This window comes from Tamandua tetradactyla, chromosome 6 (genome assembly GCF_023851605.1).
Source record: "Tamandua tetradactyla isolate mTamTet1 chromosome 6, mTamTet1.pri, whole genome shotgun sequence".
Classification (NCBI taxonomy): domain Eukaryota; kingdom Metazoa; phylum Chordata; class Mammalia; order Pilosa; family Myrmecophagidae; genus Tamandua; species Tamandua tetradactyla.
Window position 1 is genome coordinate 76,278,392 of NC_135332.1, and position 19,203 is coordinate 76,297,594.

At 52.0% G+C, this 19,203-nt stretch overlaps 1 protein-coding gene and 1 pseudogene across 1 annotated transcript; both read left to right on the plus strand.

Moving 5' to 3' along the window:
* Positions 1-1,973: 1,973 nt before the first annotated feature.
* Positions 1,974-10,157, plus strand: LOC143686716 (disintegrin and metalloproteinase domain-containing protein 33-like). The gene is given in 18 exon segments (XM_077163292.1): positions 1,974-1,997; positions 2,257-2,442; positions 2,643-2,833; positions 2,878-2,965; positions 3,075-3,217; positions 3,697-3,851; positions 3,854-3,873; positions 3,989-4,078; positions 4,413-4,440; positions 4,443-4,602; positions 4,702-4,815; positions 4,915-5,113; positions 5,190-5,267; positions 5,350-5,458; positions 5,544-5,682; positions 7,004-7,095; positions 7,220-7,350; positions 7,636-10,157. Coding segments are annotated over 18 exon segments (2,010 nt in total). The 3' UTR covers positions 7,699-10,157.
* Positions 10,158-14,867: 4,710 nt separating this feature from the next.
* Positions 14,868-18,708, plus strand: LOC143686143 (GDNF family receptor alpha-4-like; annotated as a pseudogene).
* Positions 18,709-19,203: the final 495 nt, after the last annotated feature.

A 19,203-nucleotide genomic window follows, 5' to 3' on the forward strand; every position in this document is an offset into this window, starting at 1 on the left:
ACTGTTTTCTGGAGCTTTGAGAAAGATGTTTCTGCCAGTTCTTGCTAGTTCAAATTTCTAATGGGGTGATGGAGCCTTGAAGCTTTTTGCTTTGCCATCTTGATGGGCACAGCCACTACCTGGCACCATCAGTTTTTAAAAGGCACCTTTATTTTAGCTATTACTATGGAAGAATACTGCCAATTAAACTGTCATGTTTTCTTAAGACATAAAAATTTTGTATTATACTTAAAGATCTTTTAGACTTCAGGATATGGATTTTTATTGTATCTTTCTGTATATATGGAAAAGAAAAGAAAATACAAGTGAATTAAATTGGGTGAATCCTTCCTAAGACAACTTTACATTCATAGTGATTGTTCTAAATCTGTTTTTTACTTAGTCATTGAGTATATTTTTCTATATCAAACTCTATACTATCAAAGCTATTGGTGATAAAGCATTTTTTAAGAGTGCTACATTATTTTGTCCAGGATTTTCTTCCATGTCATAGACTCCTATTCTGCAAGTTTTTATGCTGATAGTTCCCTAACAGCAAATCTTTACTTTACTGAAATACAATTTATTCCCCCTTGTTCTTGTTGCTTTGGTTTTCTTTTTACAATGTAATGTTCTTTTATTGGAGACACTTTATGTGGTAATTAAGCTCAACAAGTATGTACAACAGTACCTCGGGCACTCAGTCATAAAGCTAAGATAGATCACCTTTGTGCAGACATCTCAAGTGATTGTGTGTAATTGTGAGACATCTGCTTTCACAGATGTTAAAGTGAAAAAAGGTACATTTTAGGACCAGTGAGAGAACCAGTGAGATTTAGAACTCTTAACTGAGATAAGATGAAAATATTTTCTAATCTATTTTGTTATTAAAGATGATATTAAGTAATAATCAGTTACTGCTTATATTGATTTTTCAGCTTTCTGTTGGTGGGTTCTTTTTTGTTTTTAACAGTTCCAAAGGTCTTAGTAAAATTGTCCCCTACCCCTCCTAGAAGAGGAGGATAGATTAAAAGCTTATATAGTTAAGTGCTTTGGTTTGCTGACATGCTGAAAACACATGCCATAAAATGGGTTGGTTGTCTTTAACAATGGAAATTTATTAGCTTACAAGCTTACTGTTTTGAGGCCATGAAACTATTCAGATCCAAGGCAGCATCATCAGGGCATTGCTTTCTTCTCGAAGATTGATTGCTGATGATTCTTGACTCCTGCAACATGGCAAGGCACCTCCTGCTCTCTCACTTCTCCTCTGGGTTTCATAGATTTCATCTTCTTGTTTTAGTGGCTTTTTCTCCCTCTCTGAATTTTGTTTTCTTATAAAGGATTCCAGTAAGAGGATTAAGACCTATTCTGAATGAAGTGGGTCCCACCTTAACTGAAGTAGCCTCATCACAATATCCTACTTACAGTGGATTCACACCCACAGAAATGGATTAATTTTAAAAACATGCTTTCTGGGGTACATATAGTTTCAAACTACCACACCAAGCTTTGTGGGTGTGACTGGATCATTGATTCTCTTTGAGGTGAGCCAGCTCCTTTTATATAATCAGTATGATTAACAGTAATGAAATATGTATGTTCATTATACTAAAGGAGTAGGAGTAATCATGTATTTTAGATTTTTTTTTAGGTTTTTTAGGTTTATGCTTTGCTATGTTTCTTTGTATTTGTATTCCTAATGCTAAGTTATCACAGGATATTTACTTACTGGTAATATGAGTTGGTCTGAAAGCTTACACTTTATTTCTGGGTGTGGGAACTTCAGAGATTCTTTTTGAAATAATTAGCTCCACTGTTAATGCTGTGACTTCATTTCATTTTTCCTAGGCCTCAGGTTCATTCAGCTCAGCAAACAAACACCACTGGAAGCAATGTTACCACATCATCTGCTCCTCATAGTAGCTGTACATCTGGTTCTGTCCCTAGTAACCCTTTCGGTTTAGGTAAGTGTCTTAGTGATTTTTATGGGGATGAAAAAATTCCCCACACCCAAGGTAGTTCTGATGATAAATGACAAGAACAAAATGTCGCTTTAATATAAAAGAAAAAACAAAGATGCACACAACCACAGAACTTGTAATTACTTACTTCTGTAGTTTACTCCTCTAATTGTAGGTGTTAAGGAAATGGTTGAGGATCCAGATGTGCTGGGTTAGGTTACATTTACGTAAATAAGTGACTTTTTTTTAATGAAAGGTTGGTATTATACATATCCCTGATATGAACTTGATAATTGAATCTAAGGAAGAGTAGCTATTACTGAATAGTTACTCGCTCTCTGAATATAATCTTCTTGTATATGTTAACCACCTTGGAGTTTACACTTCGGTGGTGATTCCACTCCTGACCTGCTCCCAGGCTTTCCAGTTCTTGTCGCAGCACCGGAACCTCAGCCGCACCATGCAGCGGCTCCTGGAGGTCGCCAACTACGTGGACCAGGTTGGGAGTGGCAGAAACAGAGCAGTAAGGGGGGGTGACTGCGGCACAGCACGGGCGGGCGGATCCTTTGTGTGAGGGGGCGTGGCAGGTGCGGGAAGACAAGAGGGGGCAAGAACCTGGGAGAGGGGATGAGCAAAAGCCCTAGGGGATGGGGGTGGGGGTGGCGCTGGGTCCCTGGCTTCAGCCCCACCCCTCCTCAGTTCCTCAGGAGTCTGGACATTCAGGTGGCGCTGACCGGGCTGGAAGTGTGAACGGAGCAGGACCGGAGCCGCATCACGTGGGACGCGAACCCCGCACTCTGGACCTTCATGCAGAGGCGCCGGGGGCTGTGGGCCCGGCGGACACACGACTCGGCGCAGCTGCTCACATGGGTCCCCCACGAGGATCCTGGGCAGGCTGGGGGGGTCCTCCCTCCTGGCCCCCGCCCCATCACAGTCGTGCTCTGCCCTTCCAGGGTGCCACCGTGGGACTGGCGCCCATCGAGGGCATGTGCAGCACTGAGAGCTCGGGCGGCATGAGCTCGGTGAGGCCCGGGGTGAGGATGGAGACAAGAAGGGGGACAGGGAGGGAGAGGGGAGGGGAGGGGGAGGGGGCGGGTCAGCCTGCGGTGACCCGCTCCCTCCCCCTCCCAGGACCACTCGGAGCTCCCCACTGGCGCCGCAGCCACCATGGCCCATGAGATAGGCCACAGCCTCAGCCTCAGCCACGACCCCGACGGCTGCTGCGCGGAGGCCACGACGGAGCAGGGCGGCTGTGTCATGGCGGCGGCCACGGGGTGTGCGCGCAGGGGGCGGGGGACGGTTAGAGTTGCGGGGAAGGGTCTGCGCGACTTGGGAAGGAAGGGGCCATTCCTTGGCTGCGTTTCTTAGGGTGAAAGGGTTATCCCTCATTTTTCTCTTTTGTAAAATAGGCTAGTATTATTACCTGCCCTTAGGGTTGTTTGTGAGACTTAAATGGAGGAAACGTAAGCAAAGTGGACTCTCAAAATACTACCTAGCGTTGTCATTCTAAGCCCGGGACGCAGCTGCAGCACCGGGTTGGGACTCGCATCCCTCGCTCCCTGCTCGTGCTCCCTGTGCGTCTTTGCGCTGGTCACGTCCGCTCTCTGGGCCCTGCCTCGTGGAGGATCCCAGCCGCCCTGTGCTCAGGCACTGATGGCGCCTCCCGCGGCTTGGTGGCCTGCCTCAGGGTGGGGGCGCGTCCCAGCGGGTAGTGGTGGTTCCCGCACACACGACGCCCCCGCGCCGCCCGCAGGCACCCATTCCCGCGCGTGTTCAGCGCCTGCAGCCGCTGCCAACTCCGCGCCTTCTTCCATAAGCGGGGCGGCGCGTGCCTCTCCAATGCACCCCAGCCTGAGCTCTTGGTGCGGCAGACGCGCTGCGGGAACGGCTTCGTGGAGGCGGGCCAGGATACGGCTGTGGCGCCAGCCAGGTCAGAACTCCAGGACTCGTTCCGGGGGCCCAAGGCCGACCCCCGCCTCGCCCCCATCCTCGAGGCCTGGGGCTCTGTGCCCTGACCTGGTCACCCCTCTCCTTTCCGGCCCAAGGAGTGCCTGGACTCCTGCTGCCTGGCCCACAACTGCTCGCTGCACACTGGGGCCCAGTACGCATACGGGGACTGCTGCGCGCGCTGCCTGGTGAGCCTTGGAAAGCACCGGAGTGTGGGCTGGGGATGGGGTGACATGCCTATTGCTGTCTCACCTTCGGTGCTTGGGAGCCGCCTGCCGGCCTTCGCTTACTAGCGCTCTCTCGTCTCCCCTGAGGGTGGCTGGTTCTTTTCCGTGTGTGGGTCGATGGGATTTGCCGCAGCAACTGGGTCTGTGGCTTCTCGGCGGGATATACCCTTCTCCCCAGCCCCAGCCCCAGCCCCGCCTTTGAGCCGCGCTGTGGGACTGGATCTGTCACTGTCTCTGTTCTCTTGGTGTCCTGGTCTCCCTTTCGCCGCCCTTCCTGCCCAGATCACCCGTGCAGCTGAAGCTGGCGGGCATGCTGTGCCGCCGGGCGCAGGCGACTGTGATCTCTCCGAGTTCTGCACGGGCGCCTCCCCCTTCTGTCCCTCCGACGTTTACCTATTGGATGGCATGCTCTGGCCGAGGGGTCATGGCTACTGCCAGGATGGAGTGTGTCCTACACTCGAGCAGCAATGCCAGCAGTTCTGGGGGCCTGCCCTTTTCTCCCTTCTTCTCAGGCCAGGCCGGGGGAACTGAGGCCCTGGAAGCGTTGGCCCTCCCTAGGCTGACCCTGGTGCAACCTGCGTTTCCCCAGGTGCTGGCCCAGCCCCAGAGGCCTGTTTCTGGGTCATGAACTCTGCGGGAGACGCCCAAGAGAACCGTGGCCAGGTCAGTGAAGGCCACTCTGTGCCTTACCTCCACAGGTAGCCCATGGAGCAAAGGTGGCTGGAGCGGGGCGGTGGGGGGTGTTGGAGGAAAGGGGACACCAGATATCCTTTCACTTTCCTTCACTCGGTCCCCAGAGATGCCCAGTGTGGAAAGCTTCAGTTCCAGGACGGGGAGCAGAGCCCCCGCGCAGCCCGTGCAGTGCGCGTGGACTCCACGGTTCATCTCAGCGGCAGAGAGTTCACCTGCAAAGAAGCCCTGGCACCCCCTGGTGCCCAGCTGGACCTACTTGACTTGGGCCAAGTTGAGCCGGGCAACCAGTGCGAACCTAGAATGGTGAGCCCTGCTTGCCAGAACCCGCCTTGCCACCTGTGTCCACATCTCTCATGCCCAGTTCACACACTGCCCACAGGTGTGCCAGAACAGGCACTGCCAGAACGCCACCTTCCAGGAGCTGGAGCATTGCCTGCCTGCATGCCATTCCCACGGGGTGAGTAGCCCACAGGGTAGTGGGCTGACTTTGGGGTCCCTGACCCCTCACGATTCCCCTGCCCTCCTCTTTCCCTCTGCAGGTTTGCAGTGGTAACCACAACTGCCACTGCAACCCAGGCTGGGCCCCACCCTCCTGTGAGAAGCCAGGGCCGGGTGGCAGCATGGATAGCAGCCCGGTGCAACCTGAAAGTGCGTGAATGGGGGCAGGGGTGCAGGTGGGGGCCCCCCAGGCAGTGCACCTGCTCAAAATTCAGCCTCACCCTGTGATCCGCAGGTGGTGGCACCTTCCTGCTGGTGATGCTTCTCAGCTTTCTACTGCCTCTGCTCCCCAGAGCCGGCCTGGAGTGGTGCTATTACCAGCAATCAAAGTCCTGCCTTCAACGGGGCTGCCCGAGGGGCCCCGCATGCTGTGGGTAGGCTCTGAATGCCCAGCCCCTGAGGCTGCAGCTCCCTGCATCCTGGCCTACTCTGTGATTCTTCTGCTGAGACTCTGCCAGGCGGTATGGAGTCCAGGGAGCTGGAGATGAGATCCTAGGCCATGCTCTCAGGTGCTTCCACCTGCAAGCCTGGCTGGAGAGGCCTTGGAAAGAAGTCTTATGGAGGAGACTCCAAAGGCCTCCCATCAAGTCCAGGGGGTGGATCTTGCCCCTTCCCCCACTCCATCACCTCAGGGCAGGGCTTCTGCACCCCATTCCTGTGCCCCAGCTTCCTGTTTCTGCCACCAGGTGGCCGCCTCCTCACCCTTGGCTTTGGCCTCCATCAGCTAATCCTGAAGTTTGGGCTCCACTGGGCCCTTCCAGGCCTCTCCAGCCTTTCTTGGTTTCATGAGTGCCATAGCTTACTGCCACTTCCTTGCCTAATTTTCTTCTGTTACCTGTTTCAAGTTCCTAAATGCTGGGTACAGCACATGTTTTCATTCCATGCCATGGTTAGCTGTGGCACTGGCTGCCCCTGTGCCATGGGCCCAGTCCTGATCCAGTCCCAGGGGACCTGGGAAGAGGGTCACATGATACCAGGCATGGTGGACCACAGGCATCCTTCACTGGGTCCTGGCCAAGGCGGGCACTGTAAAGCCATGTCTGACACAGCCTGACCATGCAGGTGTTCCCGGCAAGCTGGGGGAGAGGGCAAGAATGGGGCCAGGGGGCACCCCAGACAGGAGCAGGGCTCCCACTGAGTCTCAGGTACCAGCTGGGAGGCCTTTGATGTGCTGAGTAGTGGTTGTGGGTCTGTAGGCTGAGGAGCAAGCTGGGTAGCACTTAGCTTGGCAGCAGGAGGGGTTGAGGACAAAGGTGACTGTACCACCTTACCAGGGCAGAGTCTTGAGGGCAGTGGAGACTGTGGCAAAGAGATATCCAAAGAAGCAGCAAGGTCCTGAGAGACAGGGCAAGAACAGCCAAAGAAGGCTTGGAGTCTTCTAGGATAGCATGACCCCCAGTGGCAAGATGGCCCTTGGGGGAGGACATCCTACCCTCTTAGGGGCCTGAGTGATGTCATTGTCTGGAGGGTGCCAGATAGTGGGGTGGTGCTGCAGCTTGGGAGGAGTGTCAGGCTGTGGAGGGCATGAATTTCTCTCGGGGGCTCAGGAAGGGAGCCCAAAAGGGTGCTCTTTGCAGAAGCATGGAGACTCAAGTCAAAGGGCCAATGCCTTGCTGTAGGCTGCAGGGAAGCAGCTCCAGATGCTCTGCTCAGGGTCACTGTCCCAGCCTCCTGGCCTCTTAGCCCACTGCTCAGGCTCAAAGCTGGCCCATGTGGGGACCACCCCTCGGGCAGTGCTCACCCTGCCAAGCTGGGTTCTACAGCCACTGGAGTGCCCTGGCCCCTGGGTGAGTGAGGCACCAGCAGGAGATGGGGAGGGAGGCAAGAGATGGGCCTTCCTTTTAGATGGGACCCTCCTGCCCTACTTTGCACCCAGCTACCTCAAGTCTCCTGTGCCCCACCTGACCCCAGGGTCTCCTACTCACTGTGCTCACAGTACCAGCCCTCCACCCATTGCTCCCCAGACCTTGAGAATTCTGCCACAACCCAACGGCTACCCTGAGAAGCCTGCACCCCACAGCCTTGCCTGCACCCCAAGGTGGGTGGAGACACTCTTTGTCCCATTACTCATCCACCTACCTCTTTTGCCCCCATCTCACTGGCCATATTCTGAGGTTTCTGGCTTTGGAAATGGGATGACCTCTTGGAGAAGCTCTTGTCATGGAGACTAGGATGTTGGAAACCCCTGGAGTGAGGGAGGGATGAGTAGCTCCTCCTGGGTCATTAGAGCTCACTGAAGGAGGATGGGTTGGGGGTGGGTCCCTGCACTCTGGAGTCTTTGCTCTCCAAGGATAACTGATCACCTTCTTCTACCCCCTCCTTAGCAGGTAAGTCCAGAAGCCAAGATCCTGTCTCCAGTGAGAGGTAGCACCTACGAAGAGAAGACTTGAAGACTCGGGGCCACCAACACCCACTCCATGGACCTGGACCCCCAAGGGCAGAACCAGAGGGTCAGCTGACCCCCTGCACTTTTGGCAGCTTGAATGTTTCCTTTTTCCAGTTGAGCTCCGTCCCACTCACTCCCAAGAACCCAGAGCCTCATCAGGAGTTGTTTCCCTGCCCCTCCACACTGCCCCTCCGCACTGGTGGGTCATGTCAGGGTTTCCCTGCCCCTTCGCACTGGTGGGTCATGTCAGGGTTTCCCTGCCCCTCTGCACTGGTGGGTCATGTCAGGGTGCACCCTCCAGCCCAGTAACCCATCAATCCATGGAGCGAAGGTCACATGGTCTCTGACCCCCCCTCACCAGGCAAGACTGGGTCTTGCTGGGCATCCAGAAAGCCTCTTTCCTGGGAGCCTGGGTGTGTCTGCTATACATGCTTTACCCACACCAGCTCTGCAGGGGGCAGTGCCTCCTGGGCCAGACGCTGGGACTCCAGGGACCCTGCATTTTAGACTTTAGTGGGAGCCTGGCTCCCCCCCAAAAAAAACTTTGGGACCTACCTTCTGGCCTTCTCCTGCCCTGTTTTATCCTCTAGATGCTTCCTCACCCCCACCCCCATTCCTCTACCCGAGCTTTTTGGGTATGTGGGATCTGCTGCAGTCACCTTATTTTGGACATTACTCTCTGGGAGGGTACAGAGGGAGCCATTGTTGAAAGGACACCAGAGTCAAAGTCAGAAGAAAGCTATGTTACTCTTGGGCATCTGTGAGTCTTTTCTGTCTGTCCATTCAACCCCAGTGGGGCACCCTGAGGGTCACAAGGAGTGGTAGCTTGTGGGTGGGACTTCAGATAGCACCCAGGGCCCCAGGCATCTATCTGGGCATTGGATGATGCTGCTTGGCTTGAATAACCTCTCTGACTGCCCTCCTCCCCCACCTTGGACAGTCTCAGATGCCATTCACTTCTTGGGCTTCATGTAAGAGTTCCTTGCTGAGTCACCTTTTGTATCAGTCAACTATTGCCACATAACAAAACCACCCCAAAATTTAGTGATTTAATAGAATGACCAACTCTGAGAGTTGATAGATTTGGTTGAGCTCAGCTGGGTAGTTCATCTGGTCTCAGTTAGGCTCACTTACATGTTTGCAGTCAACTGCTGGTCAGCTGGGCGGTTCCTCTAGGGTTGGTTAGCTATTGGTTAGGGTAAGAGGACAGAGACTAGGGTGAGGTGAGTGAGGCCATGCCTTAGGTACAAAACTAAGGGGGCACAAAAACAATCAAGATAAATGATACAATCTTTTAAAGTTTCTATTGTGACAACATATATGCAACATAAAATAACAACATTTAATGCACTGTCAAAAAATCAAAATCAGTGGAAAAATCTATGATGAACAGATTTCAAAAATTTTAACTAAAGTCAGGATCAGTAATAGTGCCATGCCAATTCATGGAACCTGAGGCAAAGAAAAAATCAGAAATAGCAGTCCTGAGGCATGTGCCTCACCTGCTCATGCACCTCACCTTAGTCCCTGCTCTGCAAGAAAGTACATGGAAACTTGCAAGGCCTTGGAAGAGGCACCATCCTCACTTCCAGCACTTTCTGTTGGCCCTGGCAAGTCACGAGCCCGGTACAGATGCTGGGAAGGGATAGCAAAATACATCTTAGAGGGTGTGAAGATTTGGGGAGTTTTTGCAGTCTTTGACTCTTTCCAATGGCAGGCAGAGAAGAGGCAGCCCCAGGCTTAGGCTTGCCTTTACTCTTCCAGCCCAAGGGCCGGGGTAAGAGTCCTTTCTAAGGCCCTCACCCTCCAGGAAGGGGTGTCTGGACCTTTAGGGCCTCCAACTACAAAGGACCCCGGAGGACACAAAATTTTCCACCTTGTCCATTGCCTAAGACGTTGCAGATCCCTTCTCCCTCAACCCAGTGGAGAGCCCCAGGAAGGGCTGGATGGGAAGGAAAGAGGGCAGAGGAGGAGAAATCCAACAGGTGAGACAAATCTGGGGCCTGGGATCACCTGGTTCACAGTGACGAACTTGGGAGAAGAGAGTCAGGAGGACAGAGCGGGGGTTGGGTCACGAGCAGATGCATTAGGTGTGGAGAAGGTGAATGGAGGTGGAAAGGGAAGGGTGGCTACATCCCCCTAGGGCTGAGCAAGGGGGTGCTAGGAGGCAGAATGAACATCAAGTGGTGGTGGTGGGGCATGGTGAGTGAGCTCACCTGAGCTAGGACCCCTCTCTTTGTCCACTAAGTTCCAGACACCCTAGGGTGCCTCTGGGGCAGGCAGTCCTTTCTCTGACACTGGTGTGCAGGTTCCCTATCACCTCTGCCCCTCCCCTACGACCCTTAAAGAAGGGTGGTATTCACACCTTCCATGGCATGACACCCACAGAGACGGGTGGGGCGCAGGACTGCCCTGTGCAATCAGAGGTTGGGCTTGCATTTCCCTCCCTCACCCACTGTCTTCTCCCACATGTCAGTTTACAAGTGGATTTTTGTGGAATTAAATACACAGTGGCATGCCAGTTTCCATTTTCTTCAGTGGCCATGGTTCATAGTAGCAGAGGGCCCATACTGACCTCCCAATTCATAAAACAAATTAGAAAATAAGCCATGCAAACCACAGAGAGACGGTTTATCATATCCTGGGGTGGCCGGGCCGACAGTGGCTCTTAAAATATATGTTGAGTGCCTTGGGTTTTAAAGCTCAGCAGTGACAACAAAATCAGGTAGGGAAAGAACCTGGATTTCAGGAAACTCACTTGGCTTTTGGGGGTGTGGGCTGTCTTCTGATTTCAAGTGACAGAAATCCCACTCAAGCAAGTGTTAATATAAAAAGAAGTTTATGGGATGGGGAGTTATTTCTTAGTGGATGCAGAGTTTCTTTTTGGGGGTGATGGAAAACTTTTGGTGATGGATGATGGTGATAGTTGCACAACATTGTAAATAATCAATGCCATTGAATAATACACTTAAAAAGGTTAAAATAAATTTTAGGTAATATATAACCACAATTAAAAAAAGTTACATGAAAACAAAACAAGTTTATGGGCTCACATAACTGGGGTATCATTAGGTTTTGCATTCTCTAACTCAACCTATTGGTTTTGCTTTTCTTTGGAATGATTCAGGCAGGTTTCCCAAAAGGTGCCTCTGACAGGTGCAAGTTTACCTTCCTCCAGCACAGTAGGCCCAAGGTAAAGAATGTATCTTTTTTTAGTCTCAGTAAAACATCCAGAATTCAGTCTGATTAGTCACCTTGGGTTACATGTTCACCCATGAGCCAATCGCTAGAGCCTGAGCGATGCTGAATTTTCACTGGCCAGGGCTGGGTTATGTACCCTCCCCTGCAGCTCTGAGTGGGACCAAGTGAGCAGAGCCAACTGTGGTTTCCCCAAAGGTAAAGAAAGATTTTATTCAAGGCAAAAGACTCAAATTGACATTTCTCCAAAGAAGATATACCAATGGCCAATAGCACATGAAAAGATGTTCAACCCAATTGGTCATCAGGGAAATGCAAACCAAAACCACTGTGAGATACCACTTCACACCCTGCCAGAATGGCTATTATTAAAAAAAAAAAAAAAGAGGAAAATAATAAGGTTTCATGAGGATGCAGAGAAATAGGAACTCTCTTGCATTGTTGATGGGGATATAAAATGGTTAGGCTGCTATGGAAAAGAGTCTAGTGGTTCCTCAAAGATTAAATACAGCATTACCAAATGACCCAGCAATTCCACTTCTAGGCATATACCTAAAGAATATGAAAACATATGTCCATGCAGAAATGTGTACACAAATGTTCATAGCAAGATTATTCACAAAAGCCAAAGGACGGAAACAACCCAACTGTCCATCAAGGATTGAACAGATAAACAAGTTGTGGGATATACATAAAGTGGAACATTATTCAGCCATAAAAAGAAATGAAGTTCTGAAGCATTCTACAGCTTCAATGAACTTCAAAAACATTATGTTAAGTGAAAGAAACCAGATACAAAGTTCACATATTATATGAGTCCTTTTATATGAAATATCCAGAATAGGATATTCCATGGAGAATAGAAGACAGATTAGTGGTTGCTCTGATATGGAGAAAGGGGGAATCAGGAGTGATTAGAGGGTGTGGATGTTCTCCTGGGGTGGTGAAAAAGATTTGAAACAAGAGCTAGGTGCTGGTTGCATAACATTGTGAGTGCTTTAAATGTCACTGAATAGTATGGTTTAAAATTATTGAACTGTATGTTCTTCAAGTAAAAAAAAGGTAAACAAATAGATCAATAGGAGATAATGGAGGGCCCAGGAAGGATGATGACATGCGTGGCTTTTGTTTGGTAAGGCAGATGACAACACCACAGGTGTCTGGACTCTGCTACTAAAGAAAATGGGAAGATTGGATATTGGGCAGGCAGTAAGGAGTCTCCTATCATATGACTTTATGTCAATAAATCTGAAATTTAGTAGAAAAATATGACATCAAGAGTGTCTATGGAAGAAATTGAAAATATGACCAGACCTTGAACTGTTAAATAAAATTGAGAGAAATCTATTCCCCAAAATAAACTTTAAACCCAGAAAATTCTACTGAGCTCCACTGAACGCTTGAGGTATAGCTAATTCTAATCTTATTTATTATAGTCTTGCAGAGAAAAGAATAAGAGGGAACATGCCCAACTCATTTTATGAGGATGGTATAACCTTAATACCAAAACCCGATGAAGGAATAATGAGAAAGGAAAACTACAGCCCATCTCTCTTAAGAGCACAAATGCAAAATTCCTAGACAAATTATCAGCAAATAAAATCTAACAAGCTAAGTACATGAAAAATTCATTATTACCAAATGGGTTTATCCTAACAATGCAAGGATGATTCAACATTAGAAAGCCTAAAAGATCCCTCTCACACAGTGACTCTCCTCCTGGGCTACACATCAGAATCGCCTGGGGGTGCTTTAAAAAAATACCAGTGTCTGGGTCCCTCCCCAGAGATTCTGAATTAGTTTGTCCAGGTTGGGTTGGGCACCAATGCTCTGAGGTTTAGATGACAAATAGATAAATAATCATTTAAAGTGTGAACCCATGTGTACCAGGAGGAATGTACAGGAATGCTCATGGTAGCATTTTTTTACAAAAGTTAAAAATTAGAAAAAAGTCAAATGCCATCTATAGGGGAATAAAGTATAGGTTCATGCCATGGAATATATATATATATAGAGAGAGAAAAGTGTATGAATTTGTCTACAAACCCCAACATGTAATGTTGGGCAAAAGAAAAAAGCATGTTTCTGAGTGATCGGTATAGTAAACTATTTATATAAAATCTAGGCATATGCATAGAGAAAGACAAAAGTAGCAGCTGGGAAGAAGTGCAGAGAAGGGGATTGGAAGTAGACACAGGAATTGGCAGGGGACTCAGGGCTTTGACTGTATTTGTAGTAGTTGATTTCTTACTTTGGTTAATAAGTACTTGAGTGTTCACTGAATTACTCTTTATACCTTTTCATATATTTGAAATATTAAAATTTCATATTTTGAAAGTGACGGCATTAGAATATATCCATATAAAGTTAGGTTTAACTTTTGATATCAACATTTTTTTAAGTTTTAAAATGAGTTTATTAAAGAATATTCTGAGGAAAGCAACAACTTTCGATTTGCTGTTAAAAGAAAGTTATGTTTCTTCATGCTGTATAATACAGGTAATTAAGAGGCTCCTTTCTACTTGAATTCTCTGATAGTAAAGCACAGTGTAGTCATTTATTCATTGCTACAAAAAATAAAATAGTCTCTTCTCAGCTTCCCTTCAAAAAGCAATGAACAATAACAGAAGATGGCATAAAAAAGCCATTTTTCCCTACTCATTCTGTAGTATTGGAGCTAGCATTTTTACCATGATAAGCTACAATTTTCACTTTATCCACTTTAATAAGCTCTGTCACCTCCCTGGATTCAACATCATTCAATACAACAGTCCATGCATCAGGGTGGGCCATGGTGGCTCAGCAGGCAGAGTTCCCGCCTGCCATGCCAGAGACCCAGGTTTGAGTCCCGGCGCCCGCCCATGCAAAAAAAAAAAAAAAAAATCCATGCATCATCGCAGAATCTGTACGTTATTTAGAGTGTCCCATAGTAGCTCATCTAGGTTCTCCTGAAGACTGTTCCTCAAAGTGGCATTTCTGTATAGCTGATATGCTATGGCTTTGGAGGAGAAACTGTTTTTCTTATTCAGGCTGGCGTTAATGTCTCAGGGAGAAGGTGCCTCCTTACCCCACCACATCTCAGCAGCTGTAGAGACCCTTACCATTTATTTTATTTTATTTTTGTTCTTTTGCATGGGCAGGCACCGGAAATTGAACCTGCGTCTCTGGCATGGTAGGCAAGAGCTCTGCCTGCTGAGCCACCGTGGCCCGCCCCAAGTAACTTTTTGGATTGTCAGATAATACTATTTCACATTCTGATCAGGAGAAAACATCAGACAAATCCCAGAGGGATATTGTACAAAATAACCGGCCAGCATTATTCAGAAGTGTCAAGCTTCTTGAAGCTTGAGGGACTTCTACAGATTAAGGGAGTCTCAGGAGACACCAAATGTAATCCAGGGTCCTGGACATTAGTGGAAAAACGTGAAATTCAAAAGGTCTTAGTTAATAGCATTGTACCAATGCTATTTTTCTAGTTTCTGGTTTTATCTAAGGAGTAACATTAGGGGAAGCTGGGAGAAAGGCATAAAGGCAACTGTCATATTTTTGCAGTTTTCCTGCAAGACTAAAATTAGCTCACGATAAAAAGTTAAAAATAAAATGATGAAAAAAGGAAAAGAACAATGCTGTTTTGTTCTTAAAGCCAATAGTTCATAACTTCGTATGAGAAAGACAGGTTTTTTTGGCTTGTGGCTGACAGCTGCTGTATGCTGGGGGGGGGGCTGGGCATGTGTTGGGTCCACGGCAGCCCATCCAGGTGCTGGAAAGCTGGATTCATCTGGAGGGAGCAGGGGGAGTGGGAATGGGGAGGGGTGGGGTCACTCCCTCTGCAAAGGCTCCGCCCAGCAGGACTGCACTTGACAGCGGACACCTGCTATTCCACCACTCTGGGGAAGGGGTACCTGCTGCTCTGCCTCGGAGGTGGTCCTAGGACAAGCCAGCTGGAGGGAGCGGCCACCGGGGCTCACAGGTGACATGACCCACCGCCTGGGGTCTGCGCTGCTGCTGCTGCTGCTGGGTGAGCGTCCATGACCACCTCCTCCCCTGGGGGCAGGATGCAGAGGCAAGAGGGTAATTCCGGGAAAAGCAGCAATGCAGGAAGAGGTGCTGGCGTGGGACAGGTGTGTCTGCGGGGTGCCGGGTGTGGGGACTGCATGCTGCCGCAGCTCTCCCACCATGGTATCCGCATCAGCTCCCCCCACCCCTCCCCAGTCCCGTCCTGGCATCTCTGTCCCAAGAACTTTCTTTTCCTAATGCCTCCCCTCTCCCTGCTCATTGGCCCTTCTCTCATTCCTCCAACTTCAGTGATTCCGTGTCCCACATCTGTTGTTCCACCTGCTCCTACTGCCCCTTCCCCATCTGGGGCATCACCCAGGGAGGGACCACTTTATGGGGTGCGGTGGATAGAATGGAATCTGGCAAAGGTTCAAGTCAGAAGAGATCTTTGGGCTGAGATGAGCCCTTCTGAGGGTGGAGTCCCAATAAGTTTTCTCCTGGAGGAAAACGGGGAAACAAAGGAGCAGAGGAGGGCCGGAGACCTTAGGGAATCCTGGGTGCTGTTGGGTGTGGCTGAGGCCCAGGGAGGTGCCGGGCGAAGCTGTGTGTGCCACTCTGTGCATCCTGGAAGCGAGAGGCAGCCCTTCTGTGGTGCATCCCCTCCACTCATTTCCCCACCACAGCCCTCAGTGCCTGCCAGTCCTGTGGGTAGGAGCTGACCATATTAAAGCCACAGCAAGAATCATATGACCCCCATTTCCCAATTCACAGCCTTCAAGGGGTGACCAGTGCCAGAGATGGGTTCCCAAAAGCCCTGAAGCAGGAGACACCCCCCCACTCCACTCCTACAGAGCAGGATGGTGTGGGGCCAGGCTGTGCAATTTCGCTCAGAGTGACAGAACGTCATCTCGGCTGGCCGAAATGCTCCAGGGGCTGAGAGCACCCGGGGGTGAGAGGGTTGCCCTGGTTTTGGTAACCCAGGTATTAGGGAATAGCTGGACTTTCTCCTGACAGTGACCCTTATGGGTAGAGCTCACCCTCCGCCCACCAAACCCCTGGTGTGTGGCTCTGCCCTGCCAGGTACCCTCTCCGTCCCAGTGAAGAGCTGCTTATCACCTGGGTTCTTGCCTTCGCTGGAACCACTCATGAGCCCTTGAACCCTGCAGCTCAGCTCAGAGCCCTGTGGCCTGTCATCAGGGACCTTCGTGAGTGGGCCACAGCCCTTGTGGGAAGCCCCCTTTCTCCTGAGTGGTGGAGAGTGGAGAAGCCTGCTAGAAACCAGCATCCAGATGGGGCAGGACCAGTCAGATTCACAAAAGGGTCCATCAGTATGAAGGGTTGAGAAAATTTTTTCCATTGCTAAAAATTTAGCTAAAATCAGGGTCACAAAACCCAGCAAGCACCCTGTTATTGCAAAAGAGCTAGGGGCTGGGGTGAGCTGTCCAGCCACCAGGGGCAGGAGGAAGCCATTAAGCCACCAGGGATCAGTTAGCACCAGGAACCTTCAAACCCACCCAAAGGGTTAAGGGACAGGAGAGAGGGTCAGGCGTCTCGTGAGTCAAGAAGAGGGGAGTTGAGGAGGGGCCGCTGTCCTCGGCACCACTGGATACGTTTTTATTGGCCAGATCCCCAGAAGTCTTGCTTTGTTTACCGCTTGGGGTGGGGGTGGGGAAGGGACGGGAGATGGGGACGGGCTCCATGGGCCCTTCTTTGAAGGGGTGCCTCAGTTCATGGGGCAAGGGACCAGGGAGGAAGCTGCCTCGATTTCTGGGGAGGCGACGTCCATTGCTGATGCGTTTCAGGGACACCGAGTCCACGGCTGCCCTTCCTCTCGAGGGAGGGCGGGCCAGGGCCATCGCCACGCCTTCGGGCCGCACCCTGCACCCCTCTCAGCCCACCCCCCTCCCCCGCCCCGCCGACGGCGTGCAGGGCCGCGGGGTGAATGGCCCCTGCAGGGCGCACAAGGGTAGCCACCCACTCCTTTAACTCCCCCAGGGTCTGCGAGCCTGGCCGGAGGGAACCGCTGCGTGGCCGCGGCCGAGGCGTGCACGGCGGACGCGCGGTGCCAGCGGCTGCGCACCGACTACGTGGCTCCGTGCCGGGAGCGGGCCGCGCCCGGGGGCTGCACCCCGCGCTCACTGCCCCGGCGATCTGCGGCGCTTCTTCGCCAGCGGACCGCCCGCGCTCACGCTCGCGCTGCTCTTCTGCCCGTGCGCGGGCTCTGCCTGTGCCGAGAGCCGGCGCCAGACCTTCGTGCCCAGCTGCGCCTTCTCGCGGCCCGGCACCCCGCCGCCGTTCTGCCAAGCGTCCCTAAACGCCTGCGAGCACAGCCGCGTCTGCAAGTACGGGATGGGGGGTGCGCGGAGGGTGGGGGTACGTGGGGGTGGGGGGTGGGGCGAAGGATGGGCGGGGCTGGGTGCCGCGGGCCCCCGCGTCTGCTGCCTTTAAGGCCGCCTGCGCCCCCGCCCCCAGCGCCCCCGACGGCTGCCCGCAGGACCAGGCCCCCAGCTGCCGGCGCGCCTACGCAGACCTCGTGGGTAGGAGTGGCCCCGATCTGGCGCGGGTGGTGGGAGGGGCTCTCGCTGAGGGCTGCCCCCCACGAACCCATGACCCTGCCCTCGGAGGCCCCGCAGGTACTGCCGTCACCCCCAACTTCGTGGACAACCCGAACGCCCGCGCGGCGCCCTGGTGGGACTGCGGAGCCGGCGGAAACCGACGTGAGGAGTGCGAAGCCTTCTGCGGGCTCTTTAAGAGGAACCGCTGCCTGGGTGAGTGGCCCGAATGGGGACAGCGCTCACTGTCCCCTGCCAAGCCACCTGGCCCGGCGGGGGCCCACCTCAGAAGCGAGGAAACCTGGGCTTGTGGGGCAGCCATGGAGACGCACTCCCGGCTCTGGGGTCTTCCTGCCCCTCCCGGAGACGGGGTCACAGACCCCACGCGGAATCCTCAGTGTGTCATCCAGGCTGGGAGCCGGGGAGGGGGTGAGTTAAAACAGAAGTTTCTGAGGATGTAGGATTGACCAAGGCGAGATTCCTGCATCAGCCACTTGTGGGGAGTTTCCAGCTCCAAGGGACACTTGCCCCACCATGGACCTGCCTCTCAGTGGCTCGGCCAGTCTGGGAGTGAAGGGGCCTGAGTTCCAAGCCTGGTCCCACGAGTTGCTGGGGAGAGTTAACTCCTCCAAGCCTTTTGTATTCCTTCTGGAATGGCAATGGTAATGGCCACCCTTTCCTGTGAGGCTGGAAACATCCAGCTCCTGGGGCACTTAGCTGAGATGAGAGCTGTCCTCATTTTGTGTTCTTCCCTGCCCTGTGTGTCAGTCCCTGGAACCAGCCCCATCACGCACCCTGCCTTCCTATCCTTTGCACATGGAGGGCCCACGCTGGGTGCCAGGGATCTCGTGGTTAGTCCCTGAGGAAGGGCTCCTGTCCTAAGGGTGCCAGCCAAGCCCATCCACAACCCCTCCCTCCGCAGATGGGGCCATTCAGGCGTTTGACAGTGGGTGGCCCCCACCCCTGCAGGACCGGCTGGACCACCGCCTGGACCCTGAGCGCAGCCTCCTGCAGGTAGGTGCAGAGAGGGGACCGTGAGCTGGCAGCCCTCACTCTGTCTGTGTCCTTGCCCTTTGATGCCTGGTGGGCCTAGATGGAGACTGGAGTGGCCGGGAATGGGGGTGTAGGCAGAAAACATAGTCAGACATCTCCCCTCAAGTCTGCCACTCTCTTTCCTCCCCACCAAGGTGTCCTTTGCAGATGGAGCTCTGGAGGGGAGCCCTCTGCTCGCCACAATCCCTGTCCTGGCCGTCTGGGCCCTGCTGTGATGAGGACAGCAGACAGCACAACCACCATCCCAACCCTGGGCTCTCGGCCATGCCTGTGGTCTGCTGCCCCAGTGTCTTCATCCTGTGTCCCTGTCCCTGGGGTGAGGGGGTGAAGGGTGTGGGCCGGTCCCCTCTGTAGGTTTCTTGACTGTAGGTCCCTTTCTCCATAGACTTTGGGACCATGGAGTCTTCCACAGGTAGGGATGGAAGGGGTGCAGGGAGATAGTCACCTAGAGAAGGTCAGACACCATACAAACTCCCAGAATTATAGGGGATTGTGTTAATCTCCCAAGCAGATAATGCTCAGGGGGTGCATCTGAACAGACTTGAAAGCAAAAACATCCTCTTAAAGCCACAGTCTTCTCATGGTGCCCTCCTGCTAAGGCACTGCGCAACTTTACAGCCTCCTGCACCCAACGACTGCACCCCAGGGTCCTGCCTGTCCTGGAAATGCTGCTTGATGGGCACAACCTGGAGCTGGAATCCAGTCCCCAC